Source organism: Haliaeetus albicilla, chromosome 23 (assembly GCF_947461875.1).
Source record: "Haliaeetus albicilla chromosome 23, bHalAlb1.1, whole genome shotgun sequence".
Taxonomy (NCBI): domain Eukaryota; kingdom Metazoa; phylum Chordata; class Aves; order Accipitriformes; family Accipitridae; genus Haliaeetus; species Haliaeetus albicilla.
The window spans coordinates 8651089-8671796 of NC_091505.1; the positions used below are offsets into that span (position 1 = coordinate 8651089).

The 20708-nt window shown below is 41.8% G+C and overlaps 2 protein-coding genes across 5 annotated transcripts in view; both read left to right on the plus strand.

Annotated features, from left to right (window-relative positions):
* The window catches only part of NRK (Nik related kinase), a 117820-nt gene extending 104910 nt beyond the window's left edge, over window positions 1–12910 (plus strand). For all 4 annotated transcript variants that reach the window (XM_069811110.1, XM_069811107.1, XM_069811108.1 and 1 more), the window contains 2 exons: window positions 8098–8237; window positions 9084–12910. In XM_069811110.1, coding sequence (XP_069667211.1) covers window positions 8098–8237; window positions 9084–9167 — 224 coding nt within the window. In that variant the 3' untranslated portion in view covers window positions 9168–12910. The remainder of the gene's footprint in view (window positions 1–8097; window positions 8238–9083) is intronic.
* A 6436-nt stretch (window positions 12911–19346) lies between these two features.
* RADX (RPA1 related single stranded DNA binding protein, X-linked) overlaps window positions 19347–20708 on the plus strand; it is a 29044-nt gene continuing 27682 nt past the window's right edge. The window contains exon 1 of the mRNA XM_069811111.1: window positions 19347–20095. Within this exon, the coding sequence (XP_069667212.1) occupies window positions 19501–20095 (595 nt within the window). The 5' untranslated portion in view covers window positions 19347–19500. The remainder of the gene's footprint in view (window positions 20096–20708) is intronic.

The window sequence follows — 20708 nt, forward strand, 5'->3', positions numbered from 1 at the left end:
AGTGTATTATTAGCCTGACAGAAACTGGATGCCACAGTGAAAAATTGAGGATGTTCACCTTTCTCCTTTCACTTCTAGCTGGGTAGTTTTAGGGAGTCCATTAAAATCAGTAGAGTAACACCCTTGAATAAATGCAGGTTTGACATTTGTAGAGGATTTTCAACAGTTCTGAGGGCACACACCTCCGGAACGCAAATTGCTACAAAACAACTTGGTTTTTGCACTATTTCAATAAATTTCAGCAACAAAACTGTTTCAGTTTCAAAAAACACGTATAAGGTTGTAAGCTAACTATATAGCGTTTCCTTCCCTTCACTGAATAGCCCTATCTCCAATTTTCAGCCCATATTCAGAGCTACAGGATGTAATTAAAATGTATCAAGTCAATTCTCCTTTTTTCATAGGAATATCTAATGGTCTTTGAGATGTTGAAATTTTACATCCCCTCTGAATTAATGTTAGAAACACAATAAGAAATAATCAGTAATCAAAAAGCAATTACTCAGCCAGGGTAAGAAGAGTTCTAATGAGAAATATTGAATGTAATTGGAAGCCGCACTGAGGAATGCTATCTGAAGGAGACAGAAGCTTTCAAGAAGCATGTCATTATGGGACGTGCTTCCTTAGGCCTTAGTAAAAGTAGCAAGCTTACTTAACATGAACATTTTCTTCAAACTGTAATGTTTTACCCACCTTATGGTGTGCATATATGATGTATGATTTTCATAAATATTTAAACTCTCCTTTGTTTTCTCAACAAAACAAAGAACTCCTTTTTCCTGCCTTGGGAAGAAGCAATTTTAAAATCAGCTGCATGTATGTAAGTGTCCCGCCAGAGATTAACTCTGATCTCATGTTTAGTGCTTTTTAAACCACGGATGTTATTTGTAACTATTACAGGCTTTTCCAGTTGTATTATTCTTACTATATGCTATGTCCTAAAGAGTCACTGTTACTAGAGAGATAGTGTGTTTCGAAGACAGATGACATGTAAGGAACAAAGGGCTTTCTTACATCCTGCTTTTAGACAGGGGGATATTGCAAGAAGGGTCACATAGATCTATGACTCCTACTTGGAAATTTGCAGTTTGTGTCACAGGGCACTGATGGCTCTCAAAGCTTTTTCACTTAATCTAGATGGAGTTTGCAGGAATGCCTCAGAAGTGGACCAGAGAGAGCTTAAGTCCTTTTTCCTAATGTTGCTGAAAGTACTGAATCATCAAACTCACAGCTATGAGAGAGAGGCTTGTAAAGCATTCTTGTCGGCTGGAAATCAAACTGCCTTAACTTCAGTAAAAATTTCCTTGCGCATACCCAGCTGGCATTGAAGTGAATAAAGCTTCACCGCTTTGGACCGGCTGAATACGTGATCTTTTGTGCCAGTTAATTACTCTAATTTAAAACATCTTTCAGTATACATCTGGCTAGGCATGATATTCTCAATTTCTCAAGGTTGATTACTCCTTAATAGAAGAAATGCCATTTGGACATTCACCTTTCCACATGCTCATGCAGCTATTTCTCCTGTTCTTCAGCACACCACTATGATAATCATTTGCATGGAAAGCTCTCAGTACAAAATTGCCTAAGCATTTTTGTTGCAGTATTTTAGGGCAGTTAAATAGGAAGATTTTAGTGCAGTTAAATGGGAAGAGGATGGAGAAAGATGCTTCTGAGGGTGGCATCCTGTCTGGTGAATTTTAGTATATAGAAGTTAGGAGTCTTGTCTATGTGAATAGTTTAGATTTTCTCTGTAGTCAGTCTAGAGAAATGGGCACCACCAGATGGGAAGATGGTGCCCATCTAGGGACAGGGGGCTAGGACAGGTATAATGAAACATCCTGCTGAGGAAGGAGAGGGTGAGTTAGATGAAATGTTTCGGATGGTAAGGTTAGGAGAGCTGAGTAAACAGCTAGCTCTTTGTAGAACTTCTCCCAGTGCTCAGAAAGCAAGACTGTAGGTTTTCTCTGGAAGGAAAGGTGTCTGTCTCCATCCATCTGTCTCTTTTGTTGTTTATACTTCTGCAGATTCCACGGCTGAAGGGAGGCAGTCTCCAAACAGCCCCTCTCAGTTGTCATTTGAAAATTTTCCAATATGTTAGCTTGAGAACCCTTGCGTTTCTGCAGCACTTCTGGTATCTCAGAAATGGATTTCTTTGGAACAGAAACTGTCAATCCTTGTGATGTGGTACAAGATTAATTTGACTTCTGATTGGAATCACATTTCCACTAAAAACAAATTAACCCAACCTCTAACTCAACACACAACTCAAACTTTAAACAAAGAGCTCTGTTAACTATTATTTTAATAATTGTTTCCCACTAGCTCCTATTAATTTTCTTGATCCTTTGAAATTCTTGGCTTCAGACAAAAACGTTAACTATTACAAGAGAAGTGTGAGTAACTGTGTTATTTCCATGGTCAAACTTAGGGAGAACGTTTCCTAAGAGATCCCATTTTCCTGGAATTTCCAGACACATTTCAGACCTCCTAAAGTCTGTTATCATCTTATCCCCAAATTTTCACTCTGTGTTTCAGAGATAGAAGGGCCTTGTGTTAACCTCAGGGTGCTGTCTAGTTATCCTTTGCTCATTTCTTGATTTCTTTAAACAATTATTTTGAAAGAAAACTTTTGTAGTTGGTGAGAATATCTTGGCTACAAAAAAAAAGTTTGTATTATAATTGATGGATTTAGGGCAGGGAATCTAAATATAGCTTACTCTCATAGTCTTTAAGTTGGGACCTCTGTGACTGATCTGTTAAGAAGAAACTGGGGAGAGGAAACTCAAATCCTGTAGGAAATTAAAATTGTAGAAGTACTTTATCTATGTTTAATCTAACAGATATTTCACATATGTAGGGCTAAATACAAATATAGCTGTAATATTTTCTCTATATAAAACAGGATTGAAAAAGGGTTTAAGAAACATCAAGTTAATAAGATTTGGGAGCACTTTTGCCCTTTTGTGTGAGTAATGAATTATTTACAGTATGTAGTCTTAAAGGGTTGGCTCAAAACTGGATATTCCCAGCGTGGGGAACCAACAAAAGTCCTTATTTGCTTTGCCATGTACATACTAGAAGCAAAAAGGATGTTATGCAGAGAAACAGACATCATTGTCAAAAGGAGGTTGAATTACTGCCTCTGTGCTCTGTCAACATAGTCACCAGTTCTTGAAATAGTTGCTGTCCAGCTTGTGCTCAGAAAATGCCTGCTGGTATCTGAATGATTCTTGTTGGTCAGATCTCCTATGCACTTTTCCCCAGGAAACAGCAAAAAGCATCCAAACGAGCAAACCGTCACCCCAGATAGATACATTTTTGGGTTGGGCTATCAGTTCTACTGGAATAATTACAAAGGAGTGAGCAACAACCGAGAGCAGAGAAGCTTTGGAACAGAGATGCATAGAAACATACATATTTAGGAAAAAATAAAGATTTAGTCATAAATTTATTCCTAGCTTGCTTGGGGTGGTTAGGGAACTGTTTGTGTTAGCCCTTTGGCCAGTGCAATCTAACCAGAACATACAGCAGAAAACCACCTGCCTTCTATGGCCAATTTCTTAATTCGTCCACTTGTGACTGTATTCAGCCTTAGGTTTTTTTCCTTCTTGATTTTGACTCTCTAGCCTCTCTCACGTAGTAAAAGTTCTCCACAGCTGTGACTGGAGGAAGAAAAATACCCACTTCTATCCAGGTAACATAAACAATAGCAGTAAAACTATAACAGAATTGCACAAGAGAAGTTACAGACTGCTTCCTCAGTTTTTCTACCCAAAATTGCTTAAAACTTTGGGGGCAGTAACTTTTAAAGCATGGGCAACAGACAGAAGTACATGCAAGTAGCTCATGGGTCCCTAATCAGTGATCAGCAGCATGGCTGGAGAGCTCAAAGCTGGGTTTCAGTGGGAACAAGCTTTGCTACATCACAGAACACTTGGTACCTCTGTGGCTTATTTCCATTCCCAATCTTCAACATGTATTTCTCCCTTCCATTTGTCTAAAAAGTAAATAAATAAATATGCTTTCCCCATGAGTGGGGAACCAATAAAAGTCATGATTTCACAGAGGATATTGGGTTTGACTAAAAGGCCAAGGAAGGATTCTGTAGAAGTGTACTCAATTTTAAGATCTGTATGGTCTCTAATAGCCGGTATCTTTTACTGTCAGCAAAGTCATTGCTGGATATTCTCCTCCTAATGTTTGTGCCCAGCTGCATATTTGCCTGAAGCAATTTTCTCAAACATGTGTACAAAAGCAAAATTCAGTAGCTTTTTTGCATTGAATTTCACCTATGCACATACTGACTGAGTTCCAAAAAGGAATTCAGTAAAGCAGCGTACACTCTCTTTTACCCTGTGAAATGGAGTTTGATATCATGACTCGGGCACGCAAAAGTGGGTCAGTTGCCTGGGGAATTTTTGGAGTCTCCATCACTAGAGGTCTTAAAAGGTCAGGTTAGACAAACAACTGTCAGAAGTGATACTGATGTGGCACAGAGATACGGATGGAAGAGAAGGTGCGTTAAGGTCCTTTCCTGCCCTATTTCTGTAACACTAGTCAGAAAAGCCCAATTTTACGATATTTTGCTAAAAGCTGGTCTGATTCTGCTCTCAGGCAGAGGTCAATTGGGAATAACTGCGTAGGCAGTGATCCAAATTCAGTATACGAGATCAGAAAAGGGATTTTTGAAGGGAAAAAGTTTGAAAAAGAAAAGAAAGGTTAAGAAGGGAAGTGAGAATGTAGCAATACCTGGGTTGGGTGTACCAAATGCACTTGTCTCATTCAGACTGAGTATGCTACTGCTGTGAGACTAAGATCATTATCTCATATCAGTGACACTTCATAGAAGTTAATGGATCCAATATGGCTCAGTAAATTCTTTCTCCTTTCCTGTCTCCCTCAACTATTTCCCCTTGAAGTAGTCACTTCCCGGAATAGGGGCTCTACTCAACTTAATGTTAATACACAGTGTAAACAGGAAATACCAAGTCTTGCCCTGAGTTGAGAGCATTTCTAATGCTTTCGTGATGTTAAGAAACTGATTTTGAGCTCACATTGCTATGCTAACTTTATGGCATATATTCTTTGATGTCCAGGGAGTAATGCTGGTGTAAGTGGTGTAACAAGAACCACAACTCATGCACAACTGTAGGTCTTTTAAGATATGCAGTAATCTGCGTGAAGCAGGGGAGCTTCAGGTAACTCTGAATAACTTTGTTCCAGTATGTTAATCAATATTGGCACATTGGTCTGAGTCAGTATGTGCCTCTTCTCCTGAGCTACTGTCCAAAGGACCAGAGTGGCTGTCGAAGTCTAGGGTTGCTACAAACCAGTACAATCTTGCATTGTGTGTAATATAAACACCCTCGTATGTTGTCAGGTGGAAGCATAGGATATTTTTATCTAAAGTTTGTTGAGGTGGAAAGTGGACTCAAAATAACTATTCCTACGTTGCTGCTCATGGTATAGGAGCTTTTGTTCCAGAATAAGACAACTTTATTCTGAGTATCTAATTTGCTCTCAGTTCATTTCACATGAAGCACCTGTAAGTGCTCCCACATGGGAAAATTATCAAGACTCCGTACTGACCTTTGAATTCACAGCCTGCTGTCCTCCAAATTAATTTCCATGTATAGATAAATCCTTATAACTAGACAACCCCACAAATGTTATAATGGGACCTTTGTGTTGGCATGTTATTCCACAGATGCAATTTGAGAAAGAACTTTTTGATTCTGCTACAAGAGTGAGTTTTTGTGCTACTTGGACTTCAGCTGAAATTTGCCATTGTCAGTTGACAAGTTCTCAGTATATTGGCTAGCCAGCAGAGCATCAGTGGCTGAGCTTGGTATATCTGTTTTATTATGTTCCTATTGTAATACTGCTTGGAGATCAGGTCTCTTCTGAACATGGCAGTAGTGGTCCAGTCATCGAGGGCTTTCTATCCGGATGACCTAGAGGTTGCAACAGACCCTCATTAAGCTGTTACTGAGAGCTGCAAGGATGCTATCAAATTGAAATCTGCCAAAGGCATGGATACAGCTGATACAGACATAACATATTGACAACCTGAGCACAGATTTCATGTAGTGGAAAAGATAAGGAGACTTACGAGTGGATTAGGTCTTCGTTGCTGGACCTATGTGACCTATACTAAACAGCGCAGCTGTAGAATGCTTTCGTGCTCCTTATATATAGGCACTGGCCTTGCTGTCCCACCTCCCAGAACCCCAGTGTGCCTCTGTCTCTGTTGTGTTCAAAAGTGAAGTTTGAAAAGGTTAATGTGGTGTCAGTTGTTACAAAAAATAGCAAATGTCTAAGTATTGTTTCATTTTTATCTTCTTCACTTTGTGTGGTCTGCGCCTACCTTTTTAGATACTAACTGCACATTGCATGGGTGGTGCCCTGGTACTGCTGCAGTGATTCAGAAATGTTAACGATAGTCATCCTCGTAGCCTACAGCAGTAGCGCCCTGTTGTACAGCCTAGGAACTGAAGCGTAAAGAAACGATTTTAAAATGTATGGATTTCAGGTGTTTGATTTTTAGAAAATACCCCTTCCCCCCTTCTCTTCTCCTGCTTATCCTCAGTTGCTCGCTGCTGTTTTGCTTTTCTAACAGAATGGTTTCTTCCCCTTTCCACGGGACTGGGATACTGGGAAAGCATTTTCTTGCTCTCAGCTTTAGTGGCAGGGAAGCCCTCAGTGTGCACAAAGAATAACTGAAAGGAAAGTATACTAAACAGATTTAGGGGAAATTTGTAGACTTTAAGGGAACTAAAATCCCAACATTGTAGCCAAAACACACATGTTTCCAAGGAGGTCTAATTTTCATACACTTGTTCTGACAAGAATTATAAAGCAATGATTCCAAGTTAATATTATATCAACAACTGCTAGAAGGAGGATATAGTGGCTCAGCCACATTGCTTTTATTTTCTGCTGTCCTTCTAAAGTAGGATCACAGGCTGTTGCTTCGTAGATCAGTGTGTACTGAAAGTTTAACTTTTGGACAAAAATCTAAATGAACATGGAAGGTTTAAAGAAAGAGACTTGCTCGCAGTAGTAATGTAGGGCAGGCAAGCACCATCCACTGAAGCTAAAACCCAGTCAAATGCCCATGTTCCCTCCACATCATTTCAGAGCACCAGAATTCTCAGACTAATGAAATAACAGTTCATGGTTCAGCAAGAAGGACAGTTTCTGAGCATTGACTATCAGTAGAGCCTAACTAATGTGGTTTTACCTTGGAAGCCCATACATGCACTAATCAGAGCGCTTTCATTGAAACTGTGCCTAATTTGAAATCTGTGGTGTTAACTCCTTCATCACTATTCCAATTTCTCATCTAATTGCCAGATTTAAAGGGAGTAACATAATAGGCTTCCACAGTGCTGGAGTATCTTCCTTTGGTTTTGGAGATACTTCCCATAACCAGTTATGGGAAGACAATAGCTAAGGACACCAAATTAATCATGCCATAGTCTCAGATTCAAAAGTATTTAGGCTTCAGACTAAGCTAAACTCCATAGTAAATACAAACCCAACTTCCTAATGGACGGGTATAGAGAAGACAGAGTCAAGGCTTTTCTTGTACCCATTTTGCCTCTCATCCTTTCACTGTACATGTCCAAATTGCACCAAGAGAAATTCCAATTAGGTATTAGGAAGAAATTTTTAACCTTGAAAGTAGTGAGGCATTGCAGCAGGGGCTCAGAGAGATTGTGAAATATCCATCAAAACATGTCTGCACAAGGTCCCGAGTAACGCTGTCTAATTTAACCCTGCTTTGGGAGTGGGGGTTAAACGAGAGGTTTCCTCCAACCTTTTGTGATTCTAAAACATACAATAGTAGCATACTTAAGATTTATGTCTGGAGTCCAAAATAAGTCTGAGAGGAGAAACTGAAATTTAGTTACTGTTCCCAAGGCTTTTTGTGTAAACTTAAAATACAAATAATTCAGAATGTATTGTTACCAAAGAGAAATGCTTCAGATCCACATTGACATAAATGAGGCAAGAATCAGTCTTTCAGCTGTTAAATAGTATCAAATCTTCCTTTTTTTTTTTTTTTTTTTTTTTTTTTTTTCCTTTTAGCTTACCTTCAATCTAATCAGGTCATGGGCTGGGGAGAGAAGGCGATTGAACTACGCTCTGTGGAAACAGGAAATCTGGAAGGAGTATTTATGCACAAGAAAGCACAGAAGCTAAAATTTCTATGTGAAAGAAATGACAAGGTACAGAGGTGACTACACTGTGGTGATTTAGCAAAAATGAGCTATAGTTGACTGTGACACTAAGACCATTTCATTTTTGTAACTTGGTTTTTACATTGGTTATTTCTTACCTTAGTATCACTTCCCTGTTCAAAGTAAATGTAGTCAGTGACCCACCGAGGACTCACTATGGATATACTTTCACACCACCCTACTTTAGCCAGCTCTCTTATAACTCCTGTTCCACCCAGCCTTAACTGATAGCAGAGGTGATAACAAATACAGACATTGCTAACTGGCCAGACTGTAGCACAACAGGTATAGTGGGGAGGGCTAGTGAGTCAGCCCTGATAATGCCCAGCTACAGGATTGCCTCTCCTGGACTACTGAAATTACAGGCAATTCAGAGCAGGCATCATGGAAAAAAAACCCAAAAACCCCAAAACCCAATGCTCTTAATATTTGAGATATTGCAGGCAGTAGAGCATGGATAATCAAGTATGATTTGTTGCATACAGCAGTTCTTGATAAATGTTCTGTGAAACCTGCTTAGTCCCACTGACTTATTTAGAAAACTGGGGCCCCAAAACTGTTTATATTTAATTAATTGTTTTTAAATGTTCTCTTGTGTCTTTCCAAATAGGAAAAGAAGTATACCAAAAAATACATCCCAGTTGTACCACAAGCACAGTTTCTCTTTAAAAAGTTTCTCATGAGACTCAAATTGAATTGTGATATAGATATAGATATCTATATCTATATCTTCTTGTATTTGGGACTGTGGCATTCTCTCAGATATCCTGTATGGGTAAAAATATTCTTATAAATGTAAACTAACAGTAGCATTTTTTTTTTTCTTCTTTCAAGGTGTTCTTTGCATCTGTACAGTCAGGAGGCAGCAGTCAAATATACTTTATGACTCTTGGTCAAAATGTACTATTCAACTGGTAAATCACATCAAAATGAAGGATGCTTTGAAATGGCCTGTAGGTAGCAGTGTAAAATGCTTGGAGGTAATATACACAAATTTGCACTTTTTACCTACAAAAATTTTGTCATTATTAACTTACGAAAATTTATATTCTTTCAGTTTGGAAAGAATTCCATTTTCCTGTCAAAGTGTTGCAAACACGTTTAGTTTGTCTTCCAAAATATGTTGCAAACCAAGATTGTATTCGGACTGTTAGGAGAGAACAACTTTAATGAAGAATGTAGCCAATATAAGAAGCTCCTGTACTCTGAAAAGTGTAGTTTCATTTTCACAGATGATGTACTGTTGTTATCGTGAACTGAAGTCTCTTTCTTTTTTGGACAGCAACATCTGTAGGTGAGAAAAACACAAACAAATTGGGTGACAAATCGGAATCTACTTTCTTTTGAACTGGGTTTTGGCTTGTTTTGCATTTTAACCAAGCTGTTACTGTTTCACCAGGACTCACTTGTCCAAGTCCTATAATCAGTGAAAGAGCAACTGTTCATGCTGGGGCCTAACGCAGATCGGCACACTTGAGGGATCGTATCCCGTGCGAGGCAGACAGGCGCACTTCACTGCAGAGCTCTGAAAGCAACTACTTCTAGCCATGTACCCCATCTGGTAGATTTTACAAAACGCGGGGGACAGACTTCATGTTTCTCTCAGGGCTGGATGCCTGAGCCCGTAGACACAGTTACTGTAGAATGTATTTGTAAAAATAGTTTTTAAATAGTAGTTTGTCAAAATCATATATGCGTAAAGCATTACGGACCTGAACCTGTAACTTTCATTCAGACACGGGACCCACACTCGTATGAGTTGATTTAAAGGCACTACCCATGTATATAAGGGCACAGGATCAGGCACCTTCTCCTCTTCCCTTCTTGCTCTTTTGGCATCAAGTCTTCGTTTCTTTGTGTGTAAATATAATCTTTCCACAATGGATGTTAAGATTAACAAATATATTCTTAGTATAGTTATGAAAATATCCAAAGAGTTAATCTATTATAAATAGAAAATATAAATAATTTCAGGTGCTTTCTATGCTAATTACATCTAAATAAAGCTGCATCCACTAGCGTTATTGGTGCCAGTGTTTCTGCATAAACTCTGTTCTCAGGGGCTTGTAACTTGGCCATAAAACTATACAGATATAATATATATATACACTATATATAATCATATACTATGATTAAATTGTAGGGTTTAATGCAATCCTTATTTAGCTGATTTTTGGATGTGCTTTGAAAATGTAAAGCATCAAATGTAATACAAAAGAGTCATTCCAGACCTGATACAGTATGGATGATGCTGTAGGCAAAAGTGAAATCGCTAGCTACAGTGTTTGAAAATAGATGTTCTTTACTTGAAATATGTGATACTGAAAGGTGCAGGGAAAGTGTGTTGGAATATCTGGTTGTCTACCTCAAGGATGATGATTCAAAGTTGACTAAGAAGGGGAGAAATAAGGTTGTTAAAACTGGTAGCTGTTTTGTACAGTATGTCAGGTTAAGTTAAGTGTTAGCAGTCATGCTGTGACTGACAGGTGCTCAAATTGCAACCATCAGCTCCAGAACTGGTATGCTTGTGTATGTCAGCAGAGAATCAAACTAGGGGCTAATCACCCTTCCCCCCTTCCCTGTGCTGGCACCTCAACTGCCGCAGGCAGATCAGAGATGCCTTCACTGTTGCTGTCTGTGTTCTTTGGCTATGTGGAGGACTGCACTTTCCAAAGTTAATAACCTAGCACTTTTCACAAGCACTAGCTTATCTCAAAATGTATAGTGTTTTTTATGAAGTATTTTCATTTTAAATGTTTTAACTTACAGGAAAATAAGCCTAAGGCCATACTAAAAAATCCATGCAGTTAAATACTCAAAGTGGTTCTTAATGTATGCAAGTAATCAGCTTGTGTGCAGACTTAAAATCTGAATGGTATACTGTGCTTGGGCAGAGCTGTGTGAAAACAGGAGGTCTCTGTCTATTTCTAGTAATGTTCCTACCTGTTGCCAATGCTAGGACTGGGGCAAATGAGAAAAACATGGCTTGGCTCCCTATGCTACTGAACGGTAGGCTTGTTTTGTTCAACTTTCACCAAAAAAAACCAACCCAAACAAACCCAAACCCATAACAGAAACAGAGATGAAAGTTACAATTATGGGCAAAAAATAATTTGCAGACAATCAGAAATACAACTTCCTTGCTTTTGACTTAAAATAAAAAGTCTAAGAGACTGTGAAGAAAGAACAGCTTTCATTTTGTACCCAGTAGGTGTGCAAAACTTGCTTGCAAAACTGCCCGTGCTATAAGCCATCAGTGATCCAGGCTGCCCTATAATATTTTTTTAAAGTGTGCTTATCTCAGCAGCCTCTGCATTACATGGGATGCATGGGAATTTTTTCCCTCTCCCATTTTGGTGTCAACAGGTAGGAGGCAGATTTTTCCTGATGCTAGGCACTAGTTAAAAAGAATTTAGCAGAGAACAGTGGGAATTTAGAACAACCCATATCAACAGATGAAAGAAGCAAATGGGATCAAACTTGTTTAATGTTATTGTAACAGAAAAGCGTGACAGTAAGTTGACACACTGTGAAGATGTTTAGCTCCATACCAGGAGAGGAAAAAAATGCAGCAACTTCAAGAGAGGCAATATGCACTATTACATTGAGATTTTAATTTTTCATTCTGTTTCCTTCTATTAGCTCTCTTTTCTTTCCAGCTATGATTCAAGGCAGTGGGTTGGATTTTCATCTGTCACTTTGCATGTAAAACCATTGGAATTATTGGGGTTATATCCATGTGTAAATACGGAAAGAACGAGGCCCTTGGAGGTGAATGCTTTCAAAGGATTTAGAAGTAGTATTGCAAATAGTGATAGCAACTGGATGCAACAAGGAGAAGATGGTGGCATTTTCTCTTTATCAAGAGAAGATGAGCAAGAGCCTGGAGAAGTTGAGAAGAGTAACAGAAGAGAGTGGAAGTGACTGAAGAGGAGGGAAAAGTTGAAGAAAATAAATAGGAGTAGCCAAAGAGGAGGGAGTGGATGTCTGGAGTAGTGTATTGCTGTAGGAGGAATAATAAAAGGTTAAGAGATGTTAAGGAAAAGAAAGTAACCAAAGAAATGGAAAGGTATCTAGAGTGACGGGGTGGTCTGAACACTGAATGAGAGAGTGTTCCGAACAACTGTTCAGCTCAAAGCAAAAGTTCAAAGGCTGGAAGAAAAAATTTAATTCCAGAGACCCAAGTTTATCCTGACATAAATTTAACTATGCAAAATGTGTATCAGATTTGTAATTTCATTTTGTGAGGTGTTTCTCTAGCTGTACCCCTTCGCTAACTTTTAAAACCAAGGAGTGAACTGCTTAACAATGTGTTTTTCTAGTGATGTCACTGATGTGAACAAATGCTGTAGGGGCAGAAGGGCAGAATGTTAAGGATCCATGTCAGTAATCCTTTGGTACATGCAGTATCCCAATGGCAGGTGGTGCTCCTAATGTTACATTTGCCAAACAAGATTGCGTTAATACTGCAGCAAGGTAGTATTGTATGTGCCTGCTTTCATTTTAGGAATGGCAAACTCTATTCTGCAGCCTGAACCTTGACACATGACTTTAAAACCTGGGAACAATGCAAGCTATGTACTGTACTTAATGTATTGTTCCCTAATGTTGAAATTGTACAACTGAAACAGTAATAAAAAATACTTTGAAAATCAAAACTAGTATCGTGCTTGTAAAAGTCTGTTATATTGGCATAAGCTATTGTAAAAATAATAGAAAGCTTTGTTATTGTTTTCCAAATCGAGTCAGTATCTCTAGGGAAACATCTACATCTGCCTACAGAGACAATATGAATGTATTTCCTTGCAGTGGATAGAGATGTTGAGGTGATGGTGTGAGAGTTCAGCCTAGACAGACAGAGTACTAGTAAGGCTGACAGCTGGCACTGTGCTGTGCGTGCTGCTCATGAGCTTCACAAGTGAAATTCTGTGCTTCCACCTTTCTTTTTACACAAACACCCAGTGGGATGAAGGCAGTGGAACTAGAGCAAAATGCAGTCGTTGACACTAGAAGAACTGGCTTTTATGCATGTGTATCAGCCCGAATGCCAGGTTAGCCCAATTAACTTTTTTCTCAGGTATGCTCATGCAGTTTTTGTTGCCACCTATAAAATTTATTGCTATATATAATGTGAGGTGTGACAGCACATTGTAGCTGTACCACTTAAGAATTAGGAAATATGCCATTTATGCCAGTGTTGGGAGCTGGAAAGGGTGAGGGCATGAGGCAAAATTTCTCTTAATTATTTAAAATGAAGATTATCTTTCATCAATGTTGTATCTCTTTTAAGCTAGCAGAGCATGTTCTTTCCAGCATTTGATGTATGGACTGGGATCTGTATTATAAGTTTAAAGATACCATGGTTGCTTGATTGGGTAGATAGATAGCTTAGTTTTGCCAGTCATTATTGGTCTTTCCACCAAAAATTATTCCTAAGCTTCAGTAATACAGTAGACCTGGATTATTCCACACCAGTTACTTCAAGTGAGTTTCACTCCCCAGCACAAGAGGAAATATATCAGGCTTCAGTTCCAGTACAATTCTGTTGGACAGGAGGTTTTCTCTCCTTTTTATTTGCTTACCTCCTTTAAAATCAGGAATAATTGTAGTAAGTAGAAAAGAGCAAGAATTCTGGCTTCCTGCTTCACCTGTGAGTCAGTTCTGCACCAGTGACTCTGCTATAAAAAAAACCTACAGTGATTCATATATGCATTATTAGTGGATTGGGAGATGTCATTAATGTTGTGGAAGAAACTTAGCAAGAAATAAAAAGTACTGTTTTGCAGAATGAGCATGAAAAATCTTGTACCCAGCCCCATATATACATGAAAAGAACTGCAGGTGAGGATCCAAGGGTTTACTCTTCTGAGGTGATCCTTTGTTGTTTTCTGACTGTAGATGTGTGGTACCTTGACGTAGTAACATGTACAGTGAGAAGCGCTGATCTTCTTAAGACCCTGTTTTTTCCCTTGCTTCTAATATTGTCAGATTTTTCAGAGCAGGCTACAGTTTCCATCTTCTGTATCAACTATTACCAGTTCATTTTTTTTACCGCTTAACTTTAGCGAAGATGGTTCTACACTTTCCAGGAAAAATGCTAGGGACAGTATTTGTCTTGTCCATGTTTGTTTTTACAGAAAGACAGAAACAAACTTCTCCCATCACAAAAAAACCCAGACAGATAAGCAAACTGGCAGGCTTTTCTATTAAAAAAAAAAAGTTTCAAGAACCAGAATTTGAGAAGTGGTAAGCAAGCTGGTCTTTGTACCTTTTTCCATTTCTGTGAAAAGAGAAGCTCCTTTGCCATCCCCATTAAGACTTCTCCATTTTTGGCCAAGTTAAAAATATATGCTCACGTGCTCAATATAACCTCTTACAAAAGCCCATCTCCCAGATTTGTGGCAGGCAAGCTGCTCCAGCCGGAATGGCCGGCTCATAAAAAGTTTCCCTGCAGTTGCAGTTCTGGGCTCAGACCACATAGCCCAGCCAAAAAACAGCACTCAAGGTGGTGTGAGAAAGGAGACTATAGTTGTTGAAATCTGAACCAGTGACACCGGATAGAAGTCTGCAGGCAAAGTAAAACTGGATAAAATGCCCAGAGATGAGAGCAAATAAAGGCAATTCCAATCTAACCTGCAATTACTAGGTCTGGGGGTTGATCTACCCTGTCTAGACTAGTACTAAAACATTATTTGTATTTTTATCCGATACATATACTAAGCTTGATCCCTATGGCAGGTACTATAAGGAATGTCAGAGGAAGCATTGCATGGTCTAGTAACTAAAATCGTCTCCCACACCACTCGCTCATTGGCATTGACTGACATGCAGGTAGGCAGCACACCCATTTAATCAGTGGTGTGCCAGCAATCAAGAGTAGTCATCTCATCCTACCCTTAAATATAGGAATATTCTGTGGCAAATATTGACTAAACAAAAAGCAAACTGGGCCTAACTAAGGCACTCATTTGTGTTACTAAGTAAAATTCAACTTATTTAAAATAAGTCTTTCTCTGATCATCCTTGTTAATGATCCTTTCCTGCTGCCCATCCCGAGTTGTTCAATTAAAATAGTATTAAGAAAACAGAAGGTTGCAAATTGCTAGAAACTGAATGCACTTGGAGACACAGGAGCATCTATCCATGTACTGATTCATCTGATACTGCTTCTGGCATACAAGCAAATCATGGAAGAGGTGCATACTGGACTCGAGAACAACTTTCTGATGTCAACAGGCAAGACCAGGCCTCAACTTGCCCTTTAAGGTAGCAGCCAGGATCGAGCTAATACATAATTTATGTAGTCCCCCCCCTCCTCCACACACACTTAATTCCAGCCCTATATACTTCTAAGTCCGCATCTTTTTTGTGCTGTATATTCTGTAAGGTGCTGCACAAAATGAGCGTATCAGTGCCAAAAGGCAATAGGGAGGTGGCCACTAGATTTTATGCAACATAAGAAAGCAAACATTTATTTAGAATCTGCATGGTAGCAAAAAAAAAAAGCCGGGAGGGGGAGGCATAAATTAGCAGGCGCTAATAAGAAACATACAGAATTCCTCTCTCCCTGGCAGAAACTGCCCTACCTTAAGAACCCCTCAAACGTAGTGTGACTTGACAATAGAATTGCCCTGATGAAGTATTAGCCACGTTGCACCTAAAGGCATAAATAAAACAGTTTATATCTCACCATCACAAAACACACTTTTACAAACGAAACAGTGCCAGTCCAAAGTGAAAGCATTTGGGGTTCTGTCTCATAATAGGAAAAACTAAAATATCTTTTTGAATTTACAACTATTTGCCAAACAGCAGAGCTAGGCAGGAACATACAGCTACACACACACACAGTGCAAGTTACATAGTCTATCAAACAAACTGTAAATAGCTTTTTATTATCTATTGCTATTGGAGCTCAAATGAAATGGCATTTTAATTTTAGATTTGTTTTACATTTAAGAGTAGTTTTTTTCATGGTACCAAATTGCTCTGGAATAAAATTGTTTCTCCAAAGACCATCTTACAAGTTCAGTTCCAGTTTAGACAGCTGTATTTAATTTAAATGAAACATGAGCAAACCTGCAATCTATATAAAAGACTTCTATAGATTCTAAAACCTGTGCAATAAATCAAGGTTCCACATAAGAAAAGTGTAAGAGATCTTCCTGCTGGTAGCCCACCACTTTCTTAAACTGCTCTTCAAAGTGCACAGAGCTGATTAAAGGGCAAGAGGATGTCTGCTGAGTAATCGCCTCAAATGTTATTTTAGCATTATTTAATCGCTTCCTGTTATTTTCTAGGTTGGTTTAACAAAAGCACCTAGGAGATAATGGTGAAATGTATGAGAAAGGCTTTGCCATTTTTGTCCTCAAAATACTTTCTGGCGAACAACTGTGTTATACAGTAAGCTTTATGATCTTGAACAATAGCCTTTTTTTTTCTCTTTAATCTACAGCATCACCTTTTATTCTTTTGTGCCTTTCATTTCTCCAACATACATTAAATGTCACGTTTAACAGAAGTAATAACGTCCTCCTACTCAGCATGGCCCATTCCTCACTGGCATTGCTACAGTGGCTAACTGCTGTTTTTCTTAGGGTGTGTTTTACGTAAAAACTGAGATACCTGGCTGCTAATTATGTCCGAGAATTTGAGACTATGAATTGATTCACCAGAGGTCGACACTGGTACGGTTCAGCACACTTAGTTGTAGGTATATGAAAAATCATATTGTCTTCAATGAGCTTCTTACACGCCCCGATGGAACAAGCTCAACATAACACACTGTGAGCTCTCAGTTTTCGTGATTCTGATAGCCATCTGCTGATGGCTCATCACCATACGTTACTGATTCTCCAAGTGTTTCTGAGCTTCTAGTTTCTAATACAATCACATCCACCCCACTGGTCAGGTATAGTAGGGAAATTGCATCTAGAGGAACTCGCAGATACAAGCAGTCATGAAAACATGCTGTTGACGTGCTGTCAGCAAAAGCGATCTACCCTGTTGCAGTTTTGAAATCGGTATGTTAGCTAGACCTCTGCTGGTGAGAAAGAAGGTAACAGGAACAAGTTCCTAAGAGAGGGAACTATCTTGTATTTGAAACTGCAATGCATACAAATTTATCCCAAATTATGAAGTATTAACTCTACTGTTGGTCCATATCAATCCGTTATCACTCCACAAAAGCTACAGCTTCATAGTTTTCACGACTGGAACCACAGTGACTTACAAGAATAAAAAATCCTGACCACAGATGTAACATGTAACAATTACCTCTGCTACAAATAAAACACCTTTCTTCTGCAAGTTGTATCAGGAGCACAGGCAAAAGTGGAGAGAAGCTGGAAGCAGTTCACAGATCTCCTCATTATACCTACAGATTCATTTAATAGCCGAAAAAAGTCTACACCACAGCTCTCCGGGTAAGCCTTGTATGTGATGTGAAATCACATCCTGTGCAACCTCAGTAAAAAGGTGTTTGGGTCATGTTCATTTTTTTTAAATCGTAAATACCATTTTATTGGTCCACACAACAGATCATGTGTTTACTGGGAAAAAAAAGACACCACACTGAAGTTTTACTCAATACTTCGGCTTCAACATAAGCATCAAGAATGATTGATTGGTGTTTTTTTTTATTTTCTCACCAAGGAGTGCACTGTTACATAATTCCATAAACTCATACCATTTCTAGGGCAGTCTAAAGGCCAGAAAAGGCTTGGGTTTTATACTCCCTCGTCTGGTTTTTCACTCTGTTTTAAATGGTTCAAGCAACAGGTTTTCCAGTTTCCCTAAGGCAAAAGCAGTAGACTAAGAATACAATCATACTCAAGTTGTGAGCTTAGAGAACTGCTTCTGGCCCTGCACATGAAGCAGCTCTGCCTAAGCTGCAGCCCCACTTTGGTCTTGTGGATTTCCAAAGGCTATCATCTGGACCGGTGACACTGTAAGTACTGGAAACTGCTTCTCTTCTTCCTCTTCCTGCCCCTTTATCTTTACTACTTTCTCCTCACTCTGTCCCACTGCTTTATAGTCTCATGTTTCCCCTGATAGAAAAAATACATACATTAGCAAGTGCTAATAAACTATTAAGCATGAAGTTCCTAATCCCCAGAAGTTCTATTAATATCATAATTAATTATGATAATGGTATCATAAAGAAGAATAGGATGATCAAGATAGTAGCAGTGGGATGAGAATCAGTAATAAAATAAAGTAAGGTCACACGCTTAGGGACCACTAGTAAGAATTTCACCTAATAGGTGGAAACTCAACCATTGCTGTTGGAAACAACAAAGGAGAAAGACCCAGGAGGCTTCTTCAGTGGCAGGATGATTATGATTACCAGCGCACTGCAACGATCAAAAAAGGTAAATACAGTTTTAGGAGCTGGCGCGAGACACTTCCATTGCAACGAGGCACGCGTTCATCCTGAGGTAGAAGCAACAAGGATTCTTATGCATCCACTTAAAACGGAATCGGGAACAGGTGCAGCAAAAAGTCCCTAACGGGACGCAGGGAATAAAGTTATGCCGTTTGTTATGCAGGAGGCCGGCAGGCCCGGCCGCCCTGCCGTGTCCTGCCCGGCCCTACCGACGACGACCCGGGGGGGCACCCGGCCACCGCACCTCAGGGAGAAGACGAGGGCGGGCAGCAGGTCAGCACCGGGGCGGACGTACAAAGGACCCTTCCGTGCCGCTTGCTCACGACCGAGCAGTGCCGGCCTACCGGGGGAACGAGCCCTGGGGTACCGGGGGAGGATGTCTGTGTGGGGGGGTAGGGTGTGGTGCCGCCCAACCCCTCAGAAACCCCTTCTCTCTGCCGCTACCCGGCCTTTTATTACCGCGGCTGCTCCTCCCACCGCTTCTGCGGGCCTCGGCTTCCTCCCCCCAGCCCCAGCCGAGCGCGCTCCTTCCCTTGTCTCCACACCGCCACCGCCGCCTTCCTGTCACTGCTTCCCGCCCGCCGCCGCCGCCGCGCGCAACGGTCCGCCGGCTCCACCCCTCCCCCCCTCTGCGACCGTTGGGAGTTTTGAACGGAACGGGACGAGGCGCGCGCGCGCCAGCCCCGCCTCTCCCCCCCTGCCCCCCCCCCCCCCCCGCCATGGCGGCGGCCTGCCTCAGGCCGTGACAGCGGGAGAGCCGAGGCCGCCGTCTCTCCCGCCGCCCTCCCCCTCCCCAAGACAGCGGCCCGGGTCCCGGCTTTCCCCCTCGGCGGGGCGCGGGGGAGGGGCCGTGAGGAAGCTGTCATGCAGGACCCTACCCCAGAACGCGGCGGTAGCCCCCGCCCCGCTGAGGAGAGGCAGGGGGCGGCGGCGACGGCGACGACGACGACGAGCGGCGAGGCCTCCTGGCTGCAGAGGGTCTTTGAGGAAGTGCGGGGCTCCTCCCAGCTGAGCGTGGCCCCCGCGGAGCCGCCCCCCGTCACGGTGGTGGCGGTGGAGCGCTACCTGGCCGAGTCGCCGTCGCCTTTGCCGCCGCCGCCGCCGCCCGCCCCTCGGTACTGGTACGACGTGACCCTGGCGGACGGCGCGTGCCAGGAGCGGTGCTACCTGGCGCCGCGCCTCAACGGCCTGGTGCAGCGCGCGCACCTGCGCCCCGGCGCGCGCCTGCGCCTCACCCGCTGCTCTTACCTGTACGACGAGAAGCGCCTCAACTACGGGTTCCTCTGCCTGGAGGAGCTGGAGAGGGTCGGGGGAGCCGGGCCCCCCGTCTCCCCTCCCCGCCACCGCCCGCCGCCCCTCCGCGGGAAGAAGAAGCACTACCTGCCGCTGTGGAACAACGAGGATCCCTACGGAGACATGTGGGTGGCGGACAAGCCCCAGGCGCCGGTGGACGTCGACGGTAAGCGGAGAGGAGGAGGAGGAGGCTTGAGGGGGGGCGGAAACTGGCCCGGAGGCAGCCGGGCGCCCTGGGGAGGCCTGAGCCGGTGAAGGAGCCCGCAAAGATGAGGGGGTGCGGGGGCTGGCGTCGCTTGTGCGGCTGGGCACGGCTCCCCGCTCAGAAGCGACCCTCCGGTCGCATTGGGCGCCGACACCGCCGCCCCGCGTGTATCGCGATTGAAGCGTTCGTGTTACTTTGGGAGGGTTCTTTTTACGAAGCGCTGGCTGAAAATGGGTGGCTGTGGTGCTTGTACCCACCCTTCTGAGATGCCAAAAACATCCGCTCCGATAGCAGTCTCTTGGCTAGTCTGTGGGACCGGGTGCTTCCGCCAAGCAGCTGCCGCCCAAAGCGCGGTCAGCGTCGAGGGGCTCAGGCCAGTCCGCGAAGCTTGAGCGGGAAGGAGGTGGAAGCCCCTTGCAGGCTGATGCTTATGTCTTTCGTAGTAGCTCTTCTGCTCCTCCTGACAACACTTCTGTGTCATTTTAAACGCGTCATCACTGTCCCTTTCAATTGAAAAAAAAAAAAAGAGAAACCAAAACTATGCTGCGCGCAGATAGCTCAGAACAGGACTTCA